The sequence below is a fragment of the Bison bison genome, unplaced genomic scaffold, assembly GCF_000754665.1.
Source record: "Bison bison bison isolate TAMUID 2011002044 unplaced genomic scaffold, Bison_UMD1.0 scf7180017864531, whole genome shotgun sequence".
NCBI lineage: Eukaryota > Metazoa > Chordata > Mammalia > Artiodactyla > Bovidae > Bison > Bison bison.
The window spans coordinates 5,717,806-5,740,268 of record NW_011495081.1 but is presented as its reverse complement, the minus strand read 5'-3'; the positions used below and the strand labels follow the sequence as shown (position 1 = coordinate 5,740,268).

The following is a 22,463-nucleotide window of genomic DNA, read 5'->3' as shown; positions in this document are numbered from 1 at the left end:
AACCCACTCCAGTGTTCTTGCCTGGAGAATCCCAGGGATGGGGGAGCCTGGTGGGCTGCCGTCTCTGGGGTCGCACAGAGTCGGACACGACTGAAGCGACTTAGCAGCAGCAGCAGCAGGATGACTTTAGCTGCAAATAGTAGAAGATACTCAAAAAGATTTAAGCAAAAAAGAAGCAAGAAATCCAGAGGTAGGGAGTCTTCATGCATAGTAGGACAGGATTCCAGTTATATTCTCTATAGTTTTCTGGATTTTGTTTTCTTTCATATATTGTTAACAGGATGGCCACTGCACAGACTGGTATCAATTTGTCCAGAGGCAGAAAAGGATCATCTCTTCACTATGAGTGAAGAAATGTTTCCCAGAAGCCCCTTCTTGTGTCACATTGGCTAGAAATAGATTGTATCTATCCCCAGATCTGGAGAAGGCAATGGCAACCCACTCCAGTGTCTTGCCTGGAGAATCCCAGGGATGGCAGAGCCTGGTGGGCTGCCGTCTGTGGGGTTGCACAGAGTCAGACACGACTGAAGTGACTTTGCAGCAGCAGCAGTGGCATCCCCAGATCATTCACTGATAGGGAGCATGGGATCACCAGAATTGACTTATACCAGTCAAAATAATTATAGCCTTCCTCGAGTCAAAAGGAGAAAGAGTGAACCCTTATTCAAAATCAGGACAGCAAGGATGAGGTGGAGAATGAACATTGGGTAGGCAACTCAAAGTATTACTTCAAATGTAAAGAGGTTTTCTAATTTGTTTTCTAAGGAGAGTACAGGTTCAGTGCTCTGATACTAAAAAAAATTAGTTTTATTTGAAATAGTTTTTCTGGAATTACACATACTTTAGTTACAGCATAATTTTATAGCATTGATCAGAAATTTTATTTGCTACTTTTATCAGACTTTTAATAACAATGTAAATTTAAGATGAAATGATTTTAAATTAGGCATATATTAGCTTTCACTAATTCATTAATTTGTGATATTTTTATGAATAAATCTGCCAAGCATCTGGGTTTGAGGATGTGAAAAACCGTGATCTTGTCCTCAAAGTAAAGTTGCTCAGTTGTGTCGAACTCTTTGCGACCCTATGGACTGTAGCCTACCAGGCTCCTCCATCCATGGGATTTTCTAGGCAAGAGTACTGGAGTGGGTTGCCATTTCCTTCTCCAGGGGATCTTCCTGACCCAGGGATCAAACCCGGGTCTCCTGAATTTCAGGTAGATACTTTACCGTCTGAGCCACCAGTCTAGTGATGGAAAAAGTGTTTATAAAATGATCAAATTATTTAATATGAAATAGGTGACAGGGAGGTCTTCTGAGAAGAGATAAGCAGAGAGCACAGCATATGAAAAGATTCCATGGCAGGGTGAGCAGGATAGATCCCATGAATTAAAATTTTAACTTATGAGGGAGAGAGTAGCCTGTAAAAAACGTTACAGATTTTTGCCTTTTTCCTCCAAAGAACTGTAAGAAGTCATATAAATGTTTTAGTTAGGAGCGGAAGAAAGGGTACTGGATTTATTTTTGGAGAGATTACTTTGGTGTTCAGTGGAGGACAGATTGGGTGGGCCAGGGAGATGCAGGGAAACTATTTGCTAAGTATTGCCAGAGTCCTAGTGACAGATGATAATAGCCTGGACCTCAGGAATGGGAATGGAAATGGTTAAGATTTTTAGAAGATAAATCAACAGGCCCTGATAATAGCTTGGATACATGGTCTGAAGGGAAGTGAGATGTTAAAGGTATCAAGGATGATTTTGCAGTTTCTGGTTTGCATAACCAGATAGAAGGAGGTATCTTTCCCTATGCCTAGAAGAAGACTAGGCTTGAAGCAGAAGAGATGGGATTCAGTCTTGGACATGTTGACTTTGAGGGATCTTTGATCTGTTTGAGTGAGATAATGAACAGGTAATTATTTGGTCTGAAGCTCAGAGAATTTCAGGGGTAGGCATACCAATTTGGAAGTTGTCAGTGTATAAATAGAAAATGAAACATTGGAGCATTGATTAGATTGCCATAAGAGAGAATTTAGTGTGAAGCAGGAAGAAGGCTAGGACTACCTTCAAAAACTCCAATTAATGAGTAGAGGAGGATGAACCTGTAATGAGAAAAAAAGACAGGAAAAGAATTAGTGGATTATCATATTTCAGAATTCAGGGAATAAAGGGATTTAAAGAAAGAGGAAGTTAACTCAAATGCTATTCAAAGATTGAAATAAATGAGCATGAAGAAAATGTCCTTTGGATTTGTCAATGTGGTAGTCATTGTAAATCTATGTGATTTGTTTGTTTTGTTTGTTCAGTAAGAAGGTTGGGGAGAAATTAACCAAGAAATAACATTGTAAGTAACACCACTTCACAAATTTGAGGTTGTGTGAAGTAAGGGACTAAAATCCTAGCTTTTGAGAGAACTCTGAGAAACTGAGAGAACTCAGAGAAAAGCTTGTTTTCTTTTAAAGGAGGTTGATGGTCTAATCACTTTTGTTTATCATGGGGAGAGTTTTCAGAGTGTGCAAAGCAAAGGTCTTAGAAATGGATGAAGGAGTTGAGGATACTGTATAAAGAGGAATAGATAGAACCTTAAGTGAATGATAATGCAATAGACTGAGAGTAGGAAAACTTTTTCTGTAAAGGGTCTGACAGCAAATATTCTTCATTTTCTATACCATAAAGTCTTTGTTACAACCACTCAGCTCTGACGCTTAGTGTGCAACCAGCCATAGAAAATCTATAAATGAACACCATGGCTGTTTTCCAGGAAAACTTTATTTATGGGCAGTGAAATATGAATTTCATATACTATGATATATTATTAAAGTGTGACAAAATGTTATTCTTCTTTTGATTATTTTTTAACAATTAAAAGCATGCAGAGCCTTCTCAGCCTACAAGCCATACAGAAACAAATTGTGGCCAGAATCGGCCCATGGTGTGTGTAGGGTGCTGACCCCTGCTCTGGAGGATCTTTTGAAGGAGGTGTGTGTAGAGGGCTGAATCTGGGGTTACATTTCTGGGCAGTGACTCATAAAAAGCTATTAAGATTCTTCATCTTTGAGGAAGTCAATAGTGTTGGATCTGATGGTGTGTAGACTCAGCTCCGTGGCCCAGGGTTATGTTGAGCTAAGCACACTCTCTCACTTTTGGGTAGTACTAAACCAAACTCAGAGACTTTAGACTATGAAACCATACCACCTCTATGGTGGCCATTCCAACAGCTGCAGACTGCGCCAGATATGCTTGGACATGGAGGTGACTCCCCAAACTATAAGCAGATGGACTCAACTAAAAACAGTCTGTGGAAGATCTCTTCTCATGTGCTTGTCAAGAGGAGTTTAGTTTTACAGTGTAGTGGTTTTTAGATTTTAGTATCAGAAGAGTTCTCTATAGCCTAAGCTATAAGAAATTATCAAAAAAGTAATATTTTAACAAGCTTAACAGCTACAGATTAGTGGAAATGGTATTTTAATTAACCTTAAGATTACAGCAAGCTAACACTGTTAAATATTTTAAATTACAAGAATGACCTTACAAATAGGGGCTTCCTTTTAGGACTTTTGACAGAAATTTATATTGATACTAATTTACACCACTTTTAATTTGCTATGAGGAAATGATTACTGAAGGTTGGCAATGCTTAAACACTGCAAAGATCTTTCATCTTGAAAGTAAGAGAGTGGCAGTTTTGCTGATGCATTATTAATTTCTAATATATCTGATTTTTGAATGCCAATTTAAAAACTCATTTAACTCTTAAAATTTGGCTTGCACAAACATTATTACTGATGTTTTAGCAATGAAAGGAGAAGAATCTCTTGAGTTAAAAAGCCATGTAATTTTACTTGGCTAATTTTTTAAAAACTCAAAGGCAGCAATATTTTAAAATCATCATTATTTTAGTTGAAGTAAAGGGGATTATCTTTAAATAGTTCATATTTTGCTTAGCTTAATTGGTAAATTATGATAAAACTTTAGAGGATATTTAGATATTTGAAGCTCCACTAGTAACTGGGGAATATGGTTTGTACAAAACGGCTTCATTGCACTTTTAAATAATAGATTTGAAATCTTAAGAAATTGAGAACTAAATGTAACAAATGGAAAGATGAACATGAGTTCATGAGAAAGAACATGAGTATCCTAAGGAGGGAGTTGCATCATTTTAGGGTTTATGAGACCAGCTATAGGAGCTTCCCTGGTGGCTCAGATGGTAAAGAATCCATCTCAGTGCAGGAGATCCCTAGATCAAGAAGATTCCCTGGAGAAGGGAATGGCAACCCACTCCAATATTCTTGCCTGGAGAATTCCATGGACAGAGGAGCCTGGTGGCTCCATGGGGTTGCAAAGAGTCAGACACGACTGAGTCACTTTTACATAGGTTCTTAGTAATTTTCAAGGTGACTGGCTATGGAAGAATGCATTCTGAATTACCTCCTTTGAGTATTTTTGTCAATGAGGCAGGTAGTGGTGGTAATTGCAAAAGGATAATATTTGAGCACAGAGTCATATGGGAGAAAGTGATGAAAAGAAGAATTTTTCTAGTTAGACTGTGTTAGTTGCTAAAAATAGATCGATCCAATGCCAGTGTTTATATGTTCCACTCCTTTCTGTCTCACGTTCCAGAAGAAACTGCGGTTTCTTTTCTGATGCTTTCTCTCTTGCATTTTTGAATATTGCTTTCTGAGCATCTTTAAAAAAGGTTTCAGTCCATTGGATGGGAGTCCTAGGTTAACTTGTGTGTAGTAGTCACTAAAGAAATTGACCCAAGAGATTAGGAAGAAAGGCAGGAAGAGTGAGGTTTGGAATTGCCACACTTGTTACCTTATTTGTTTGGGTAGCAAGGACCAGTCCCAGGTATGGGCAAGTGGACTAGAGAGAGGTAGGGGCCATTCTAAGTTAGGGAGCCTTGTGTTTGACTGATGAGGACACACGGCCTTGGTTCTCCACTGACACACTTCAAGTAGCGACACTGAGGTTAATGGATTTGCTCTACATGACAATGCTTACAGTCACTCACTGCAAGTGAGTACATTGCAAGTACCTTGTTATCTAACTAGGTAAAGCACTGATGTTGTGACTGTTTCCCTCATAAATTAGAAGGTTCAAGATTATTCCTATCACTGTATCTTTAATCATGAACATTCTTCTTGGTTTTGAGAGAGACAGCAACAATATATAGTTTTTGAAAAACTGCCTGAAGCTCTGGATTGCAGCTAGGATATAAGAAACACACAGAATCATGTAAATACCCTTGGGAGTACGTGGCATGGGGCAACATTATTGGTCATGTTTAAGGCTAAGATAAAGGCTGAGAATTTCTGATATATCCAGTTAAGGTTAGTTTGTCAAATTAAATTCATTGGTTAAATATTATTTGCCTTTTAAGTGCAACACATTACTAGATACAGCAACTCGGATGATAAGCCAAATCAGTCATGGTGTTTGAAAGTTGTTCTCCAGACTGAAAGAGAAGTACAGTTTTGCCTCTATATACACATTAAGCTGGTTTTAGAAAAGGCAGAGGAACCAGAGATCAAATTGCCAACATCCACTGGATCATCAAAAAAGCAAGAGAGTTCCTGAAAAACATCTATTTCTGCTTTATTGACTATGCCAAAGCCTTTGACTATGTGGATCACAACAAACTGTGGAAAATTCTTCAAGAGATGGGAATACCACACCACCTGACCTGCCTCTTGAGAAACCTGTATGCAGGTCAGGAAGCAACAGTTAGAACTGGACATGGAACAACAGACTGGTTCCAAATAGGAAAAGGAGTACGTCTAGGCTGTATATTGTCACCCTGCTTATTTAGCTTATATGCAGAGTACATCATGAGAAACGCTGGGCTGGAAGAAGCACAAGCTGGAATCAAGGTTGCCGGGTGAAATATCAATAACCTCAGATATGCAGATGACACCACCCTTATGGCAGAAAGTGAAGAACTAAAGAGCCTCTTGATGAAGGTGAAAGAGAAGAGTGAAAAAGTTGGCTTAAAGCTCAACATTCAGAAAACTAAGATCATGGCATCCGGTCCCATCATTTCATGGGAAATAGATGGGGAAACAGTGGAAACAGTGTCAGACTTTATTTTTTTGGGCTCCAAAATCACTGCAGATGGTGATTGCAGCCATGAAATTAAAAGACGCTTACTCCTTGGAAGGAAAGTTGTGACCAACCTAGACAGCATATTAAAAAGCAGAGACATTACTTTGCCAACAAAGGTCCATCTAGTCAAGGCTATGGTTTTTCCAGTGGTCATGTATGGATGTGAGAGTTGGACTGTAAAGAAAGCTGAGCACTGAAGAATTGATGCTTTTGAACTGTGGTGTTGGAGAAGACTCTTAAGAGTTCCTTGGACTGCAAGGAGATCCAACCAGTCCATCCTAAAGGAGATCAGTCCTGGGTGTTTATTGGAAGGACTGATGTTGAAGCTGAAACTCCCAATATTTTGGCCACCTGATATGAAGAACTGATTCATTTGAAAAGACCCCGATGCTGGGAAGGATTGAGGGCAAGGGGAGAAGGGACCGACAGAGGATGAGATGGTTGAAATGGCATCACCGACTCGATGGACATGAGTTTGGGTAAACTCCAGGAGTTGATGATGGACATGGAGGCCTGGCCTGCTGCAGTTCATGGGGTCACAAAGAGTCAGACACGACTGAGAGACTGAACTGAATATGTTAAGCTGTTTCAATATGTCAGTTGTCACAAAGAAAGTGAGTTGGTTGAGCTTGGATTAGTATTACAAGCTCTAGTTTTAAAATAAGGATAAAAGTGGGCAGAAATGGAAGCAGAGCGTTATCAGTAACTAGAAAAAATTTTAAGGTATATAATCATACAGTGAACATTGTCCTTCAGCAGTTCTTGGTAATGTAAAAGCAATATATCATAGCTATGAATAGTAAGGTTGGAAGAGATAAGTACATTTAGTTTGGATTTGGAATGTGTTATGGACTTTTAAATGATTGTGGTAAGTTTCATGTTTTGGGAGTCACTTCCTGAAGACTCATAATGCCTGCCCTCAGGTTCCTGAGACCTCTCAACTCCCTTCTGTTAATTTAATTTTTCTTGTCTTGTGAGTAGAGCTTTCTTTCCAACTGATGCATGTTTAAGTCTTCCCTGGTGTTGGAAAGGTGATTGTTACAGCTTTATAAGGGCTATTTCTATATCAAGAACACATTGAGAAATTAAAGAGAGAAGGACTTTAGCATATTAGAAACCATCAAACGTGAAGTTCTTCATAACTAATGAGAATGTTACTGTATAGCATAGGGAACTCTGCTGTGTGGTGACCTAAATAGGAAGGAAATCCCAAAAAGAGGAGATACATGTATACATACAGCTGATTCACTTCGCTGTGCAACAGAAACTAACAACATTGTAAAGCAACTGTCCTCCAATAAATTTTTTTAAAAAAGTGAAGTTCTTCAAACTCAGATTCATGGAAAACCTTGAAATGTAGTTTATTAATTCCATTTTTAGTACCCAAACAGTGTAAGTTATCAAAGTGAACTGTGATCAGATAATATTTATAATTTATTTTGAAAGTGAAAGTGAAGTCACTCAGTCTTGTCCGACTCTTTGCAACCCCGTGGCCTGTAGCCTACCAGGCTCCTCCGTCCATGGGATTCTCCAGCAAGAATACTGGAGTGGGTTGCCACTTCCTTCTTCAACCCAGGTCTCTCGCATTTCAGGCAGACACTTTAACCTATAATTTATTTTAGGACACTTGGAAAGAATTTAAAAGCTAAAGAAAGTACCTTAAAACCTAATCTAAAATATAATATCCTCCCATTGTAAAATAAATGAAAAATATGTTAATAGAAAAGAGCAGGAAAAATATAGAGGTCTCCCACAGTTTTTCCATTTATGAAAAAATATGTGATTATTTTTAATATTTCTTACATCTTTCTCTTTTTTATTAATATTTGTGTGCTTAAAGTACAATTGGAATTAGCAATTTTAACTGTCTTTTTCTATTTCATATATTAGAAACATTTGATAAATCATCTAATTTTATTTTATAATTTTAAATAGCCATATAGTAGAGAAAGAACTTTAAATGTGTTTTCAATTCTGTTAGAGCTAACTGTGATAAATTATTTTTAAGGTATTTTTTTTCTGTGTAGGTTTTAGATATTTGCACAATGAGAATGAATCTAAATTCACCAGCCAGATATTTTTATGATTTATATGGCAGAAAAATCAAAGAGATTTCAAAAGGTAAGTGGCAAAGAGTTTGTAAACTATGTGATACTATCTCAAAAGACATTTACATAATTTTGTTTTTACTTTGTACTTTTAAAAGGAAAACAGACGTAAAACCCAGCTTAATTATAACACGAATAAATATGTCATTCTTATAGAAAGGGAAATCATGAAAGATTATTAAAGTTTAGAGAAGCTTTTATTTCAGCATGTTTTAGTCCATTTGGGTACTGTTTAAAATTCCATAGACTAACTGGTTTAAATAAACATTTATTTCTCACAGGTATGGAGATTAGTAAGCCCAAGATCAAGACATTGGTAGATTCTGTATCTGTTAAGGGGCCTTTTCTGATTGATAGACAGCTGTCTTCTCACTTTGTCCTTAGATAGTAGAAGGGACAAGGATGCTTTCTGAGGTGCTTTATATAAGGACATTAATTCATTCATGGGGCTCCACCTCCTTGACCTAATCCTTTTCAAATACAATCACATTGGGGATTAGATTTCAACATATGAATTTTCAGGGGTCATGAACATTCATCTAAGCAGAGCACAAGCTTAGATTTAAAAAAAAAATAATGGGTATTTTAACCTTAGCAAGCCATACTTAATAGACAAAAGTAATTGATATACTTTCATATTTAGCAACTTCTATGATATATAGCTTTCAAAAGAGAAAGATGAATTGTGCTACTGTATGCTCAGAGATTTTTTTTTTTAATGTTTTGGCTAACTTCTAGAGGTTTTTCAAAAGTCATGAAATGCTTTAAAACAATTTTATTGTTTGTGTTTGTCAAAATAAGAGATCTTCCTCTATATTTTTAAAGGCTCTGATTTGCCATTCTTTGAAAGCAAAAATACTTGATTCCAAATTTGTACTATCATTAAATTACTGTCAGTAACAGAGTCAGACACGACTGAAGAGACTTAGCAGCAGCAGCAGCAACAATTATTACTTTACTGTTTTACTTTTACTGTTTAAAAATTTTACTTTTTATTTCTTTAATAGTAGTTAGTATTCCTTTAACAGTGCCACAGTTACACTATTCAATATGCTACTTTACAGTTCTATCACTTCATTTAAACCTTGAGTTCACATATCTGAAGATGGCCAAAATCGTAAGTGGCATACTTAACTGCAAGGATCCAGAAAGATGTGATTTTAGGATATAGCTACACTGGATACTCCCATTTGTTTCCATTATCCTTGCTTTTATTGTATAAAAGCAAACTTTCCTAGCTTTATCATCCTTAATGAATCCTATTGAGTGATCACTGTGATAGTTTGATACTTATTTATAACTCTTAAATTTTTTTGCTAAGTGTCATATATTTATATATGAGTGTGTATTAGAAATTAAATCTATTTTTCTTGGTTATTTTTTAACATTCATGTTAGGTATAAGAATTATTTTTCATTTTATTAGGAGTTTTCTTCTAAGGATTTCAAGGCACTTGTAGACACTTACCCATTACTATCTAGAAGCATTAGCTATTTACCTCTAAGACATAAGTAACACAAGAAATTCCTCCTTATGTTTTTTTTTCCAGGGGAATTGGGAGAGTAACATTATTAAAGTTGATCTCTTCCTTCTTACATTTTTGGCCCCTACCTCATCACATTGGTTAAATTTTCTAGGATAAACAATACTACATAATTGCTCTTCAATTTTCATTAAGAAAATAAAGAACACTTTTTCTTAAGATCCTATCTTGCTTTGAGTAATTTCCAGCTCACCTGGAATTAAAAAATTGTATTTGAGTAAATTGCTAGAGTTGAAACTCTAAGAAACCCTGGTTAAGATAACAGTTTAAATTTAGATAGTTGATTTTTTTTCCCCATCCCAAATGTGGTATAACAGAATTACTTATCAAAACAGAAAAGTTCTGACTCCAAGGAGTGAGACTTCATGGCTGCCAGGGGCGTTCAGATTCGTGCCTCATGCTTCATGTGTCCCAGAAGTGTGTTATTATCACATTTTAATGCATGCCTTGCCCCGTGGTTTTGCATACTTATAAAAGCTTATGCCAGCTGAAATTAGCCTATGCAACTACTAACATGTGGAAGCATAACAAGTTCACTGGACTTAAAATACTTAAAGAAGCTAATCCTGTTGGAGGAACTTCCAGTCTGCAGCACCCTAGTCACTTAACATTAGGTTTTTGCATTTCTTTTTTCTTTGTTTGTTAGTATGATTTTGTGCATCAAGTGATTGAGGTCCCTAAAAACTTTTATGTCTGATAGTTTTCTGAACTTTTAACTTGGGAAGGGTCAAGTGTTATATAAAGCTCTCTTTTTCTTTAAATAAACGCCAACATTCTGATTTTATGTATGACTTTCTTTTGATTGCTTGCTCAGTATCAGATCAGAAAAAGTCACTTAATGATGTTTAATATTAATATCATAGAAATTATATTTTATTTTAAGCACAAATTAGGAGTGTAATGGGCATCAAGAGCGAAAAGTAACAGATGTACAAAACAAAAAAAATTTCTCCTAACTGTTGCTTCTTTTTTGGCATTAGATATACTTTCAGGTATTCCTCCTATGCTATGAAAAATTTGCACATTTGACATGACATTAAACCATTTTTTTTTTTTTTTACTTTTCCAAGTCTAATAAAACCTTCAAAATCCCATGGGATTTGCAAATGGTCAAATTTCTAAACCATAGAAGATTTTAGCAAAGACATTTACTTTGTTCTATGTGGAAAAGTTCTTAAGTTGTGTTTCCTATGTTGATCTATTCTTTTGAGAGAGGAAGAGAACTACTCACTGTGTAAAGATGCTGTATTCCTATATATGGTCAACATTACTAGTACAGCGTTTCTACTAGAGCATGAAATAAGTGTGAGAAATGCATTCTGCAAAATTACACCCTCAAAAATAACAGGGCTGTGAGAAAAATAGGTTTGAGGAAGACCATTCAAAGTCTATATACTTTTAAAACTGGAACACTATCTAGAATAAGAATTATTAACTTAGGAGATAATATGAACAGTCTGGATAGTCATCTCAGAGTTCTGCAGAAGATAGTAAAGCTGCACAGAAACAGTAGAATGTGAGAGTGCAGATGAAAGTCAATTGGAGGCCTAAGTCAGTGGGATTTCTTTAAAGAAGCCACAGGAGGAAGCAAAACTCCCACAGAGTCATGCAAGGCAGAGGGTGCACCTTTCTGGGAAGGGAGTGCCAGTGCAACAGCCAAGCTGATGTCTTTTATCTTCCCTGCTAAAGGACTGAGTTCCACTCCTACTCTGTTGGTCTCCATTGCCTAGGAAAAAAGCATGTATTCACCTACCAAACTTTATCTTGCTGACATCATTACCCTATTTACCAGTCATATATGAGCTACTTGGGTCATAGAAGTGCTTGGTAGTGGCAGAACACATGTAGATAGTATTAGATTTTGATGAAGTTGTTTAAGAAATTTTAAGTTGTTTAAGACTCTTATTCCCCTTAACATTCCCCAACCTTTTGTTCTCTTAACTTACTAACTTCTCTCAACTTAATTATTGCATCATGGTGAATGAATGGAGTCATTCTTCCTCTTAAGAAAGGCCATAGTCTCTTAGGACCTTTCTGATGCTACTATTCCAATAACCAAGCCACTCCTCCCCACTACTTTGTGGATCTTTATAGATCATGGCGGGTAGTATGAAATGTACCCTAGAAGATTCTGAAATGAGTTAGAATAGTACATTAATTAAGTTGGCTTCGAAGTCATGCTATGAAACACTAAACATTCATTTCCTGTTCCATGTCCTACTTCAGGTTAGCTGCCCAAAATAGCTATATATTCTTTAAAAATTCTTCAGAGATTCTACAGTGATATCAAATGACAGAATTAACATATTTCAACCACAGAATTCCAATAACAGACCCTCAATGTGCATGTTTACTCTTGCCCATTATCAGATTTTTGTAAAGAAATCAAATTCGAAGAATAAAATGCCAAAGAAGTTAAAATCCAAAAATTTTAAGTCTTCAGAGAAGTGAATTCCAAAATCAAATAATCTTACCTTTGTGAGCTAAAATCCAATAAAAGTTCAAACTTTGGAAATTAAAATTCAAAGAAACTGAAGTCCTTCCTGTTTTATGCTTTCCAGTATCAGCCAGATGGCTTCTGGATGCCTGGTTTGAGCTGGAGTTCCTCCAGCAGCTACCGTCTGGGCTCCTGCAGTGGGTGTCACCCCTCAGGACCTCAGAAGTTGAAATGGGTCTCCACCAACTTTCTCATGTTCCCTGCTTCCCACAGAACCAACAGATGACCACATTAGCCTGACACCCAGCACATTCAGAATAGAATCCATTTCCCCAGTTTCTCATATGGTCTTTCCAAGCAAAACGATGTTTCCTGTTTGGCATGATCCACACCCACATGACCGTTGCCAAAGACCATAGCAGAGACTAAGTGAAGGAAGGCAAAGAAGAGAAACCATTGTTCATGTAAAACTTGCCAAAGCGCCAGCCGATTTTTATTGTTGAGCAGAGTATATGACCTGTGACACAGCTCGAAGGGAAGCAGCTTCCCACCGAAACATTATTTAAGCATTATGTATTTATAATATTTTTCTTGAGAAATTGACCATTGTACACTGTCTTCTCTCTCAAAGAGGCTTTATGAAGTGTCAGTTAAGTGCTTTGATTTTGGAGCCAGAATTCAGATTTCAGTTATGCCACTTATTGTATGACCTTGAGCAGGTTATTCAGTTTCTCTGAGAGTCAATCTCCTAATCTATAAGATAGGGATTATTATATTTACTTTAATAGATTGTTGTAAGAATTAAATGAGGTCTACTTAGAGTTCTTAGAACACGTGCCTGACACTTGGTAAGTGTTGTAGAACATTATCATCATTATTGCTGTTATTTTTATTCTGGAAGAGGGTACTGAGAATGTTGCATTCTTGGAACATTTAGAAATTTATGTTAGTGGTGGCCTCCGTCATATTTGTTCAATTTATGAAAATAACTCTTCCGTTATTTGCCTTTGTAGAATATTCCAGACATCTTAATATTCTTTTCTCTCTGAGTCCTGTGTTTCCGGACCCCATGCTGAGCAAAGGGTAGGCTCTAGCTGGTGGCACAGCACCCACCTTGCTCTGGGAGCAGTCATTTCAATCCTGGGTCCCAGTGGCTGCTGTACTGACCTCTGGCTATGGAGCTGTCAAAGCCTAAGAAACTTCTTCGATGGGCATGGCTGCCCCCTTATCTCCACATCAGTTCCAACTGGAGAGTAACTTTCAGTGGATTTCTGAATTGATGCAACTGTTTGTGTTTCTGAGGCCCGTGTGTTACGTGCCCAATGACGACCGTGACACTACTGCCACTTCCTCCTGAAGACGTGGTTTTTCCTCAGGTTTTGAATGCTCCTGGTCTTGAGTTTATGTTTCTGTCCTCATCTGCTTCAGTGTTTGGGATTTGCCTCTGGGGTTTGTCTCTACTATATTACCGTTCCTTTCAGAAAAATTCCCTTCTGTAACAGATTGGGGCAGCATAGTTTGCAGAAGTTGAGTTTTTTTCTTTTCTCTTACTTTCCTTTTGCTTTCTGGCCCATACTTGTGTTTTTCTAATGTATTTCTCTAGCTTTTTTTCCTTGCAGGGTCTCTCATGGTGAGAGATATGAAGTCAATAAGTTCCAAGTTTGTCAATAGCATCCTTTGTTAAAACCAGTCTTATCCATTTTCACCTTACTGAGTTAAATAATCCTACCAGGATGTATTTTCCCACAGTTCAACATCTAATTTAGATCTTGATTGGACTCCTTGATCTATTATTACTCTGCCTGAATCTCCTGTGACGTAATTCATTTTGCCTTTGCCTTTTCCTAATTTTAGGCACATAATTTTTTGGAGTTCATTAAATACTTTCTTTGGAGTGCTTTATGTAATCTTCCTTGTATTCTCCTCTCCAATTTGTTTAGATTTTATAGGTACTCTTTGTATAACTGTTCTGTCCTCGTAAGAGATTCTCCAGTTGCTCATACTATCAATTTATCTGTAACTGACATGCCCCCTCTTAATAATATTCAGGATTCTGCCTTCGCTGGGGATTTGTTCTCTAGAGAAGATTTGCTCTCTGATGTCTCTGTGATTTCTTTGTTGGGTTTCACTGGGGCTCCATTTCCTACTTCTGATTTTGTAATAATTAAAATATATACTCCTTTAATAATAACTTCTTTAAGAGTAGTTAGAGTTGAAAGTACCTCCTGTACCCTCGCACCTTCATGATTCAGTTTTTGTCTTCGTATTTGTAAAATGTGTGTTCTCAGATCAGATGTTTAACTTAATCTAAGGAAATTTTTTTCCTCCTTGAGCTAAATAAGCTGTCTTATTTATTTTCATGCATACACTGTTATTTTCTGGTTGTAAGATTGAAGCATATTTTAAAACCACTTTATTTTCTTTTTGATTCCTTTAACAAATTTGATTCATAGGTTTTTAATAGTTTCTTCTAGTTGTTTCACTACTTTAATCAGAGAAGAAACAGCATTCTTTTTATAACAAATCTACCACTTTTCTATATATGAAGCCACAGCTTGGGTTTCCGACAATTAGAATCATGGTCGAAATTTATGTGATAAACTTAGAGTCTACCTGAATTCGTGGAGTTTACTTTAAAAGCTTGTGGATAAGCCACATGAAAATCTAATGTTAGCTCATCCACAGTGCCTTTTTGACCCAGAATGCATTTTAAAATAACGTCATGGAGGGACTTCTCTGGTGGTAAGACTCCGTGGTCCCAATGCAGGAGGCCCCAGTTCAATCCCTGGTTGGGGAATTAGATCCTACACGTCTCAACTAAGAGTTTGAATGATGCAGCGAAGACCTGGTGCAGCCAAATAAATAAATATTTGAAAATAATAATGACAAAATAACATAATGGAGAATAGAATTTGAGGCATGGGGCCTAGTGTTTCCTATCTAGGCCTGGTAGTAGTAGTAATAGTGTTAGTTGCTCAGTCATATCGGAGTCTTTGCAACCCCATGGACTGTAGACTGCCAGGCTCCTCTGTCCATGGAATTCTTCAGGCAAGAATACTGGAGTGGGTAGCCATTTTCTTCTCCAAGGGATCTTCCAGATTCAGGAATCGAACCCAGGTTTCCATTTAATGATAGACCTTCATTGGGTTCTAGCATGTCTTGAACCCAGGTGCCACTGTATTTTAAAGTCCTGACTGCAGATTTAGTTGCAAGACACAGAAAAGCAGCAAGTATTGTTCTGCCTTCTGATGCCTAACATGATCTAATCCCAATCTCAGATTTACCCGCAGCATCAGGTGACGTTCTCTGCATGGTTCAGTGTCAGTGGCTACAGCCTGTACAGTAAGGCAAGCATGACCAGCTTGGGGTGCCAGGGCCTGCATAGATAGCACCCCTTACTATACTAAAGCAGTTACCCCCACCCCTGCCTTGGGCTAGCATTTTCTGAAGGCTAAGTTTGGTAGAAATTATCCCAGCTGCATTTAAATGCTATAACCCATCAAGCTCAAAATTCTATGCAGTTCTTGGTTATTAAAAATTTTAGGTCAACCTCCTTATTCTCCATGTATAGTTCCTTCAGTAAGAGCACAAATATAAAACCAAAAATTCAGCTACATGACCCAGTATAAGTTTTCAGAAACCATCGAGGTTGAAAAGCAAGCAAGCAAACAGAACCCCCACATAGTCCTTGCTGATTACAGCATCATCAAAGCATGAAGCCACCCAGTCCAGGCCCCTCCATAAGTCTCAATACTTTTGGGTTCTTTTCTCTCCAAAATTACTTCTTATATATTTCTCAGGGTTCCTAACCAACTTGGTCTCCTAAGTACAGCAATTTCCTGAGTTTTATGAGACATTCTCATAAAATGAGAGGTTCAAAATATTGAACCTAAGGTGGTAATGAAAACCCTAGAATTTGTAGGTAGCTGGTCAGAGTGAGCACATTCTTATGGAGAATTGTGCCCTTAATCTTGAGTTTGATAAACTTCTTGCATTTGGGAGACTGATATTTCCCAATTTTAATATATACCATAAGTAAAGCTACAGTAATTAAAACAGTGTGGTGCTGGCATAAGCAGAGATGTATATACCAATGGAATAGAATTAAGAATGCAGATAAAAGTCAATACATTTATGGCCAGTTGACTTTCTAAAGGATGTCAAGACCATGCAATGATCTCTTCAACAAATGGTGGTGGCAAGACTGTATATCCACATATAAAAGACTGAGGTTGGACCCCTACATAGAACCATTTACCAAAAAAAAAAACAAAAAAACTGAAAATGGATCAATGATCTAAATATCATAGCTAAAAGTATAAGACTTTTCCAAGAAGATGAAGAAATAAATCTGCCTAACCTTGGATTTAGCAATGTATTCTTTGACATGACACCAAAAGTATGGGCAACAAAAGAAAGAAATAGGTAAATTGGATGTCTTCAAATTTAAAAAGAAATTGTGTATCAGAAGACACTGTTAAGAAAGTGAAAAGACAACCATCAAGATTGAGAGAAAATATTTTTGACCCATGTGTCTGATCCAGTTAAATATCCATAATATATAAAGAACTCAGACTCAACAACAAAAAGACAAACAACATCACTTCATGGCAAATATATGGGGAAACAGTGGCTGACTTTATTTTTCTGGGCTCCAAAATCACTGCAGATGATGATTGCAGCCATGAAATTAAAAGACGCTTACTCCTTGGAAGGAAAGTTATGACCAACCTAGATAGCATACTCAAAAGCAGAGACATTACTTTGCCAACAAAAGTCCGTCTAGTCAAGGCTATGGTTTTTCCAGTAGTCATGTATAGATGTGAGTGTTGGACTATAAAGAAAGCTGAGTGACGAAGAACTGATGCTTTTGAACTGTAGTATTAGAGAAGACTCTTGAGAGTCCCTTGGACTGCAAGGACATCCAGCCAGTCCATCCTAAATGAGATCATCCTGGGTGTTCATTGGTAGGACTGATGTTGAAGCTGAAACTCTAATACTTTGGCCACCTGATGCGAAGAGCTGACTCATTTGAAAAGACCCTGATGCTGGGAAAGATTGAGGGCATGAGGAGAACGGGATGACAGAGGATGAGATGGTTGGATGGCATCACCGACTGAATAGACATGGATTTGGGTGGACTCTGGGAGTTGGTGATGGACAGGGAGGCCTGGCCTGCTGCAGTTCATGGGGTTGCAAAGATGAGCAATTGAACTGAACTGAAAGGAATTAAATAGACATTTTCCCAAAGAATATAGACAAACAGCCAAGAAGCACATCAACATCCTTAGTCATAAGGGAAATGCAAATCAAACCTACAATGAAGTAACACTTTATATAAACTAGTAATGGCTATAAAATAAAATCACACACAGACAAAATGGAAACTAAGTTTGTGAAGATGAAGAAATTGGAAACTCTGGACATTGGGAACATGAAATGGTTCAGCCACTTTGGAAAATGATTTAGTGGTTCCTTCAAAAGGTAAACATAGAATTACCATGACACTGCAACTTTATTCCTAAGTATATACCCCAAAAGAATTAAAAACAGACAATCAAACATTAACCTGTACATGCATATTCATAGTAGCACTATAGATAACAGCTAAAAGGTGGAAACCAAGCATCTACATCCAAAAACATCCAAACATCTGAAAAGATGGATGCAGAAATACATTGTGATATATTATTCCACAATACATGATGGAATATTATTCAACCATGAAAAGAATGAAGTGCTGATAATTCTATAACATGGATGAACCTTTAAAACATTATGCTAAGTTTAAAAAATAAGACAAGTACCATATTACATGATTCCATTTACATTTGAAATATCTAGAATAGCTAAATTCATAGAGATAGCAGAATGGTGTTTGCCAAGGCCTATTAAAAAAACTAAGATCATGGCATCTGGTCCCATCACTTCATGGCAAATAGAAGGGGAAAAAGAGGAAGCAGTGACAGATTTTATTTTTTTGGGCTCCAAAATCACTGCCGATGGTGACTGCAGCCATGAAATTAAGACACTTGCTACTTGGAAGGAAAGCTACAACAAATCTAGAGAGCATATTAAAAAGCAGAGACACCACTTTGCTGACAAAGGTCTTTCCAGTAGTCATGTATGGATGTGAGAATTGAACCATAAGGAAGGCTGAGCACTTAAGAATTGATGCTTTCAAACTGTGGTGTTGGAGAAGCTACTTGAAAGTCACTTGGACTGCAAAGAGATCAAACCAGTCAATCCTAAAGGAAATCAACCCTGTATATTCATTGGGAGGACTTATGCTGAAGCTGAAGTTCCAGTCCTCTGTGTTGCCAAAGACTGATCTTCCTAAAATATCCCTCTTTTTCATTTTTCCCTCAAAACTTGACATGGCTAGACAGTCTGCACACTCTGTACCTGACAAATTTTAAGTACACATTTTAAGATCTTGCCTTACCCATCCAACTAAATCACCACATCTCACAGCTCCCAGTAGGCACCTTCCATCCCAGCTAGATCAGTCCCTTCTATGTCGTAGACATGCAACGACTCATATAATGCCAAGCTTCCTTACTTCTGCTTGTATTATTTTATGCCCACTCAGTAATCTTTCTATTCTTCTCCATTTATTCAAAGTTTAGCAATTTGTATCAGTCAGGGTGTATTATATGACTGTGTAGTAACAAACGACTCCAAAACACTTGGTAGTTTAAGGAAAGGTGTATTTTTCACTTATTCTACATGTCACTGTGGGTTGATTGCACCTCTACTAGCTTACATCAAGGCACTTCACATGTTGAAAAAAGTGACAATGTTAGTTAGTCACGTTCTGTGTTCTGTAGTCCATCAGTCTCCTCTGTCCATACAATTCTCTAGGCAGGAATACTGGTGTGGGTGGTCATTCCCTCTCCAGGCAGTCTTCCAGACCCAGGGATCAAACCCAGGTCTCCCACATTGCAGATGGATTCTTTACTGTCTAGCCACCTGCAATTCACATGCTGTCTCCTTAATTCAGCAGTGTGGGAATATATAATCCTTTCACAGGGAAGGGCACTGCAAGTCACAGGACTAGGCCTGACACGAATAAAATGGGAGGTATAGTTTTTATTTGGGGAAGGGCAAAAAATATTTTGCTTGATCATAGATTATACAACACTATCTGTTAACCAAAATTTGCTATTGCTAAGTCACTTCGGTCGTGTCCAACTCTGTGTGACCCCATAGACAGCAGCCCACCAGGCTCCCCCGTCCCCGGCATTCTCCAGGCAAGAACACTGGAGTGGGTTACCATTTCCTTCTCCAATGCATGAAAGTGAAAAGTGAAAGGAAAGTTGCTCAGTCGTGTCCAACTCTTTGCGACCCCATGGACTGCAGCCTACCAGGCTCCTCTGTCTGTGGGATTTTCCAGGCAAGAGTACTGGAGTGGGGTGCCATCACCTTCTCCGTTAACCAAAATTGGTATGTGTTAATTGCTCACTTGTGTCTGACTCTTTGTGACCTCATGGATTGTAGCCTACCAGGCTCCTCTGTCCGTGGAATTCTCCAGGAAAAAATACTAGAGTGGGTTGCCATTCCCTTCTCCAGGGGATCTTTCCAACTCAGGGATCGAACTCAGGTCTTACCACATGGCAGGCAGATTCTTTACCATCTGAGCCAGGGAAGACCACTAAAATTGATATTAGTTATCAATTGCTGTATAGCAGATTACCCCAAAACTTAGCAAGTTAAAGCAATAAACATGTATTTTGTCATGGATTTTGTGGGTCAGGAATTCAGGCACGGTTTATCTGGGCCTTCTGACTGGATCTCTTACAAAGCTTCAATCAAGGTGTCAGTTTGCAAAGTTTTAAAGTATTACTTAAATCCCACTCTATTTTGTTTACTAATACCTCTTTATCATAACTTTTTTGATACCATATGTCTGTACCATATGTCATAATATATGTTTAATATAGTGTATCTGTCATTAATTGTAAACAAAACAAAAAACCTCTAAAAATCTTATAATATGTACAATAAGACTGAGCATGTAATAGACCCTTGAAAATTTAATATTAAAATAATAATGCTAAATATGATCTTTGTTGTAGTAAGTGATGAAAAATACTTTTTAAATGGCTGAGTGAATTAAAATAAAAAAAATTCCTTTTTGAATTGTATTTGCAACAGATTTTCCACTGTTAACCACTTTTTGCTGGTAGTTCTCAGTGCTGTCGCTTAATGATTTTCCACTACTCTGAATAGTATTTTGCCATTTTTCACAGAACTTTAAAAGCTTGGAGATGCAAATGCATTACCAGATGCATTGTACAATGTAAAAACAAATGAAAATTACTGTATTTTTTGATATCTTCTTCCAAAGTGCTGTTGATTGATTTACTTTGGGTATCAGCATCAGAAGCTTCTTTGGTCATCACCAAAGCCTCGCTTTGCCATGGTTTCCTCTAAGTCATCTCCAATAAATGTCCATCATGTCACTGCTTTTTTCCATTTCTGACAGCTATAATTTAATTTAAAAAATAAAATAGCTAACTGAAATCTATTCTTACACTTTTACCATCGGTCTTGATTTTGTCTTCTGGAGTTAAATGATGCAGATTAATTCCCAATCTGTGACTGCCTTTCAAATATTTGAACATGTGTGACTTAAATTTTTTCCAGGTTAAGTATCTCCAATCTCTCCAACTATTTCTCTGACGTCTCACCATCCTGGTTACTCTTCTCTGTTCTGTTTAGTTTTTTTGGTATTCCTCTTCTTGTGACCCCACATTGTACATGATTTTCCAGGTCAGTCAATGATGAGTAGCCCTACCTTCTCTTTTTCTTCAGGTCATTATTTAACCTACAATTATTTCTTTTACATAAATCATATCATTGAGCTAAATTGAACTTAAAGGCAACTAAATCCCTCGATTTTTGCTCACAATTTGCTTCTAAGCTACTTCCTCACCCTGTGCTTGTACTGCTGATTTTGTAGATATGTGAACACAACTTTATACATTGATACCTACTAAATTTCTACTTATAAGAATTTTATTTAGTAGGTTAGCCTTATAAGATTTTTCAGATATTTAATCTGTCACCCTGGGATTAACAATTTCTCTCATTTTTGTTTTCACTGTTTAAATTATTGATTAAAATGTGCTGTGCTTAGCCATTCAGTTGTGTCCGACTCTTTGCGACCCCATGGACTGTAGCCTGCTAGGTTTCTCTGTCCATGTGGATTCTCCAGGCAGGATTATTGGAGAGGATTGCCATGACCTCCTCCAGGAAATGTTCCCAACCCAGGGATCCCGCACTGCAGGCAGATTCTTTATCATCTGAGCCACCAGTAGGCAATAATTAGGGACAGAGATCTTTAACATGCTAGGAGTCTATGTCCAGTTCTAACTGTTGCTTCCTGACATGCATACAGATTTCTCAAGAGGCAGGTCAGGTGGTCTGGTACTCCCATCTCTTTCAGAATTTTCCACAGTTTATTGTGATCCACACAGTCAAAGGCTTTGGCATAGTCAATAAAGCAGAAATAGATGTTTTCCTGGAACTCTCTTGCTTTTTCCATGATCCAGTAGATGTTGGCAATTTGATCTCTGGTTCCTCTGCCTTTTCTAAAACCAGCTTGAACATCAGGAAGTTCACAGTTCACACGTTGCTGAAGCCTGGCTTGGAGAATTTTGAGCATTACTTTACTAGCATGTGAGATGAGTACAATTGTGCAGTAGTTTGAGCATTCTTTGGCATGGCCTTTCTTTGGGATTGGAATGAAAACTAACCTTTTCCTGTCCTGTGGCCACTGCTGAGTTTTCCAAATTTGCTGACATATTGAGTGCAGCACTTTCACAGCATCATCTTTCAGGATTTGAAATAGCTCAACTGGAATTCCATCACCTCCACTAGCTTTGTTCGTACTGATGCTTTCTAAGGCCCACTTGACTTAACATTCCAGGAACAACAGACTGGTTCCAAATAGGAAAAGGAGTACGTCAATTCTGTATATTGTCACCCTGCTTATTTAACTTATGTGCAGAGTACATCATGAGAAACGCTGGACTGGAGGAAACACAAGCTGGAATCAAGATTGCCAGGAGAAATATCAATAACCTCAGATATGCAGATGACACCACCCTTATAGCAGAAAGTGAAGAGGAACTCAAAAGCCTCTTGATGAAAGTGAAAGAGGAGAGTGAAAAAGTTGGCTTAAAGCTCAACATTCAGAAAACGAAGATCATGGCATCTGGTCCCATCACTTCATGGGAAATAGATGGGGAAACAGTGTCAGAC

The 22,463-nt window shown here is 37.6% G+C and overlaps 1 protein-coding gene across 1 annotated transcript in view; it reads left to right on the top strand.

The window, feature by feature from the left end:
* The window catches only part of DCDC5 (doublecortin domain containing 5), a 405,912-nt gene that overhangs the window by 10,058 nt on the left and 373,391 nt on the right, over positions 1-22,463 (top strand). Inside the window, exon 2 of the mRNA XM_010831800.1 lies at positions 8,134-8,227. Within this exon, the coding sequence (XP_010830102.1) occupies positions 8,134-8,227 (94 nt within the window). The remainder of the gene's footprint in view (positions 1-8,133; positions 8,228-22,463) is intronic.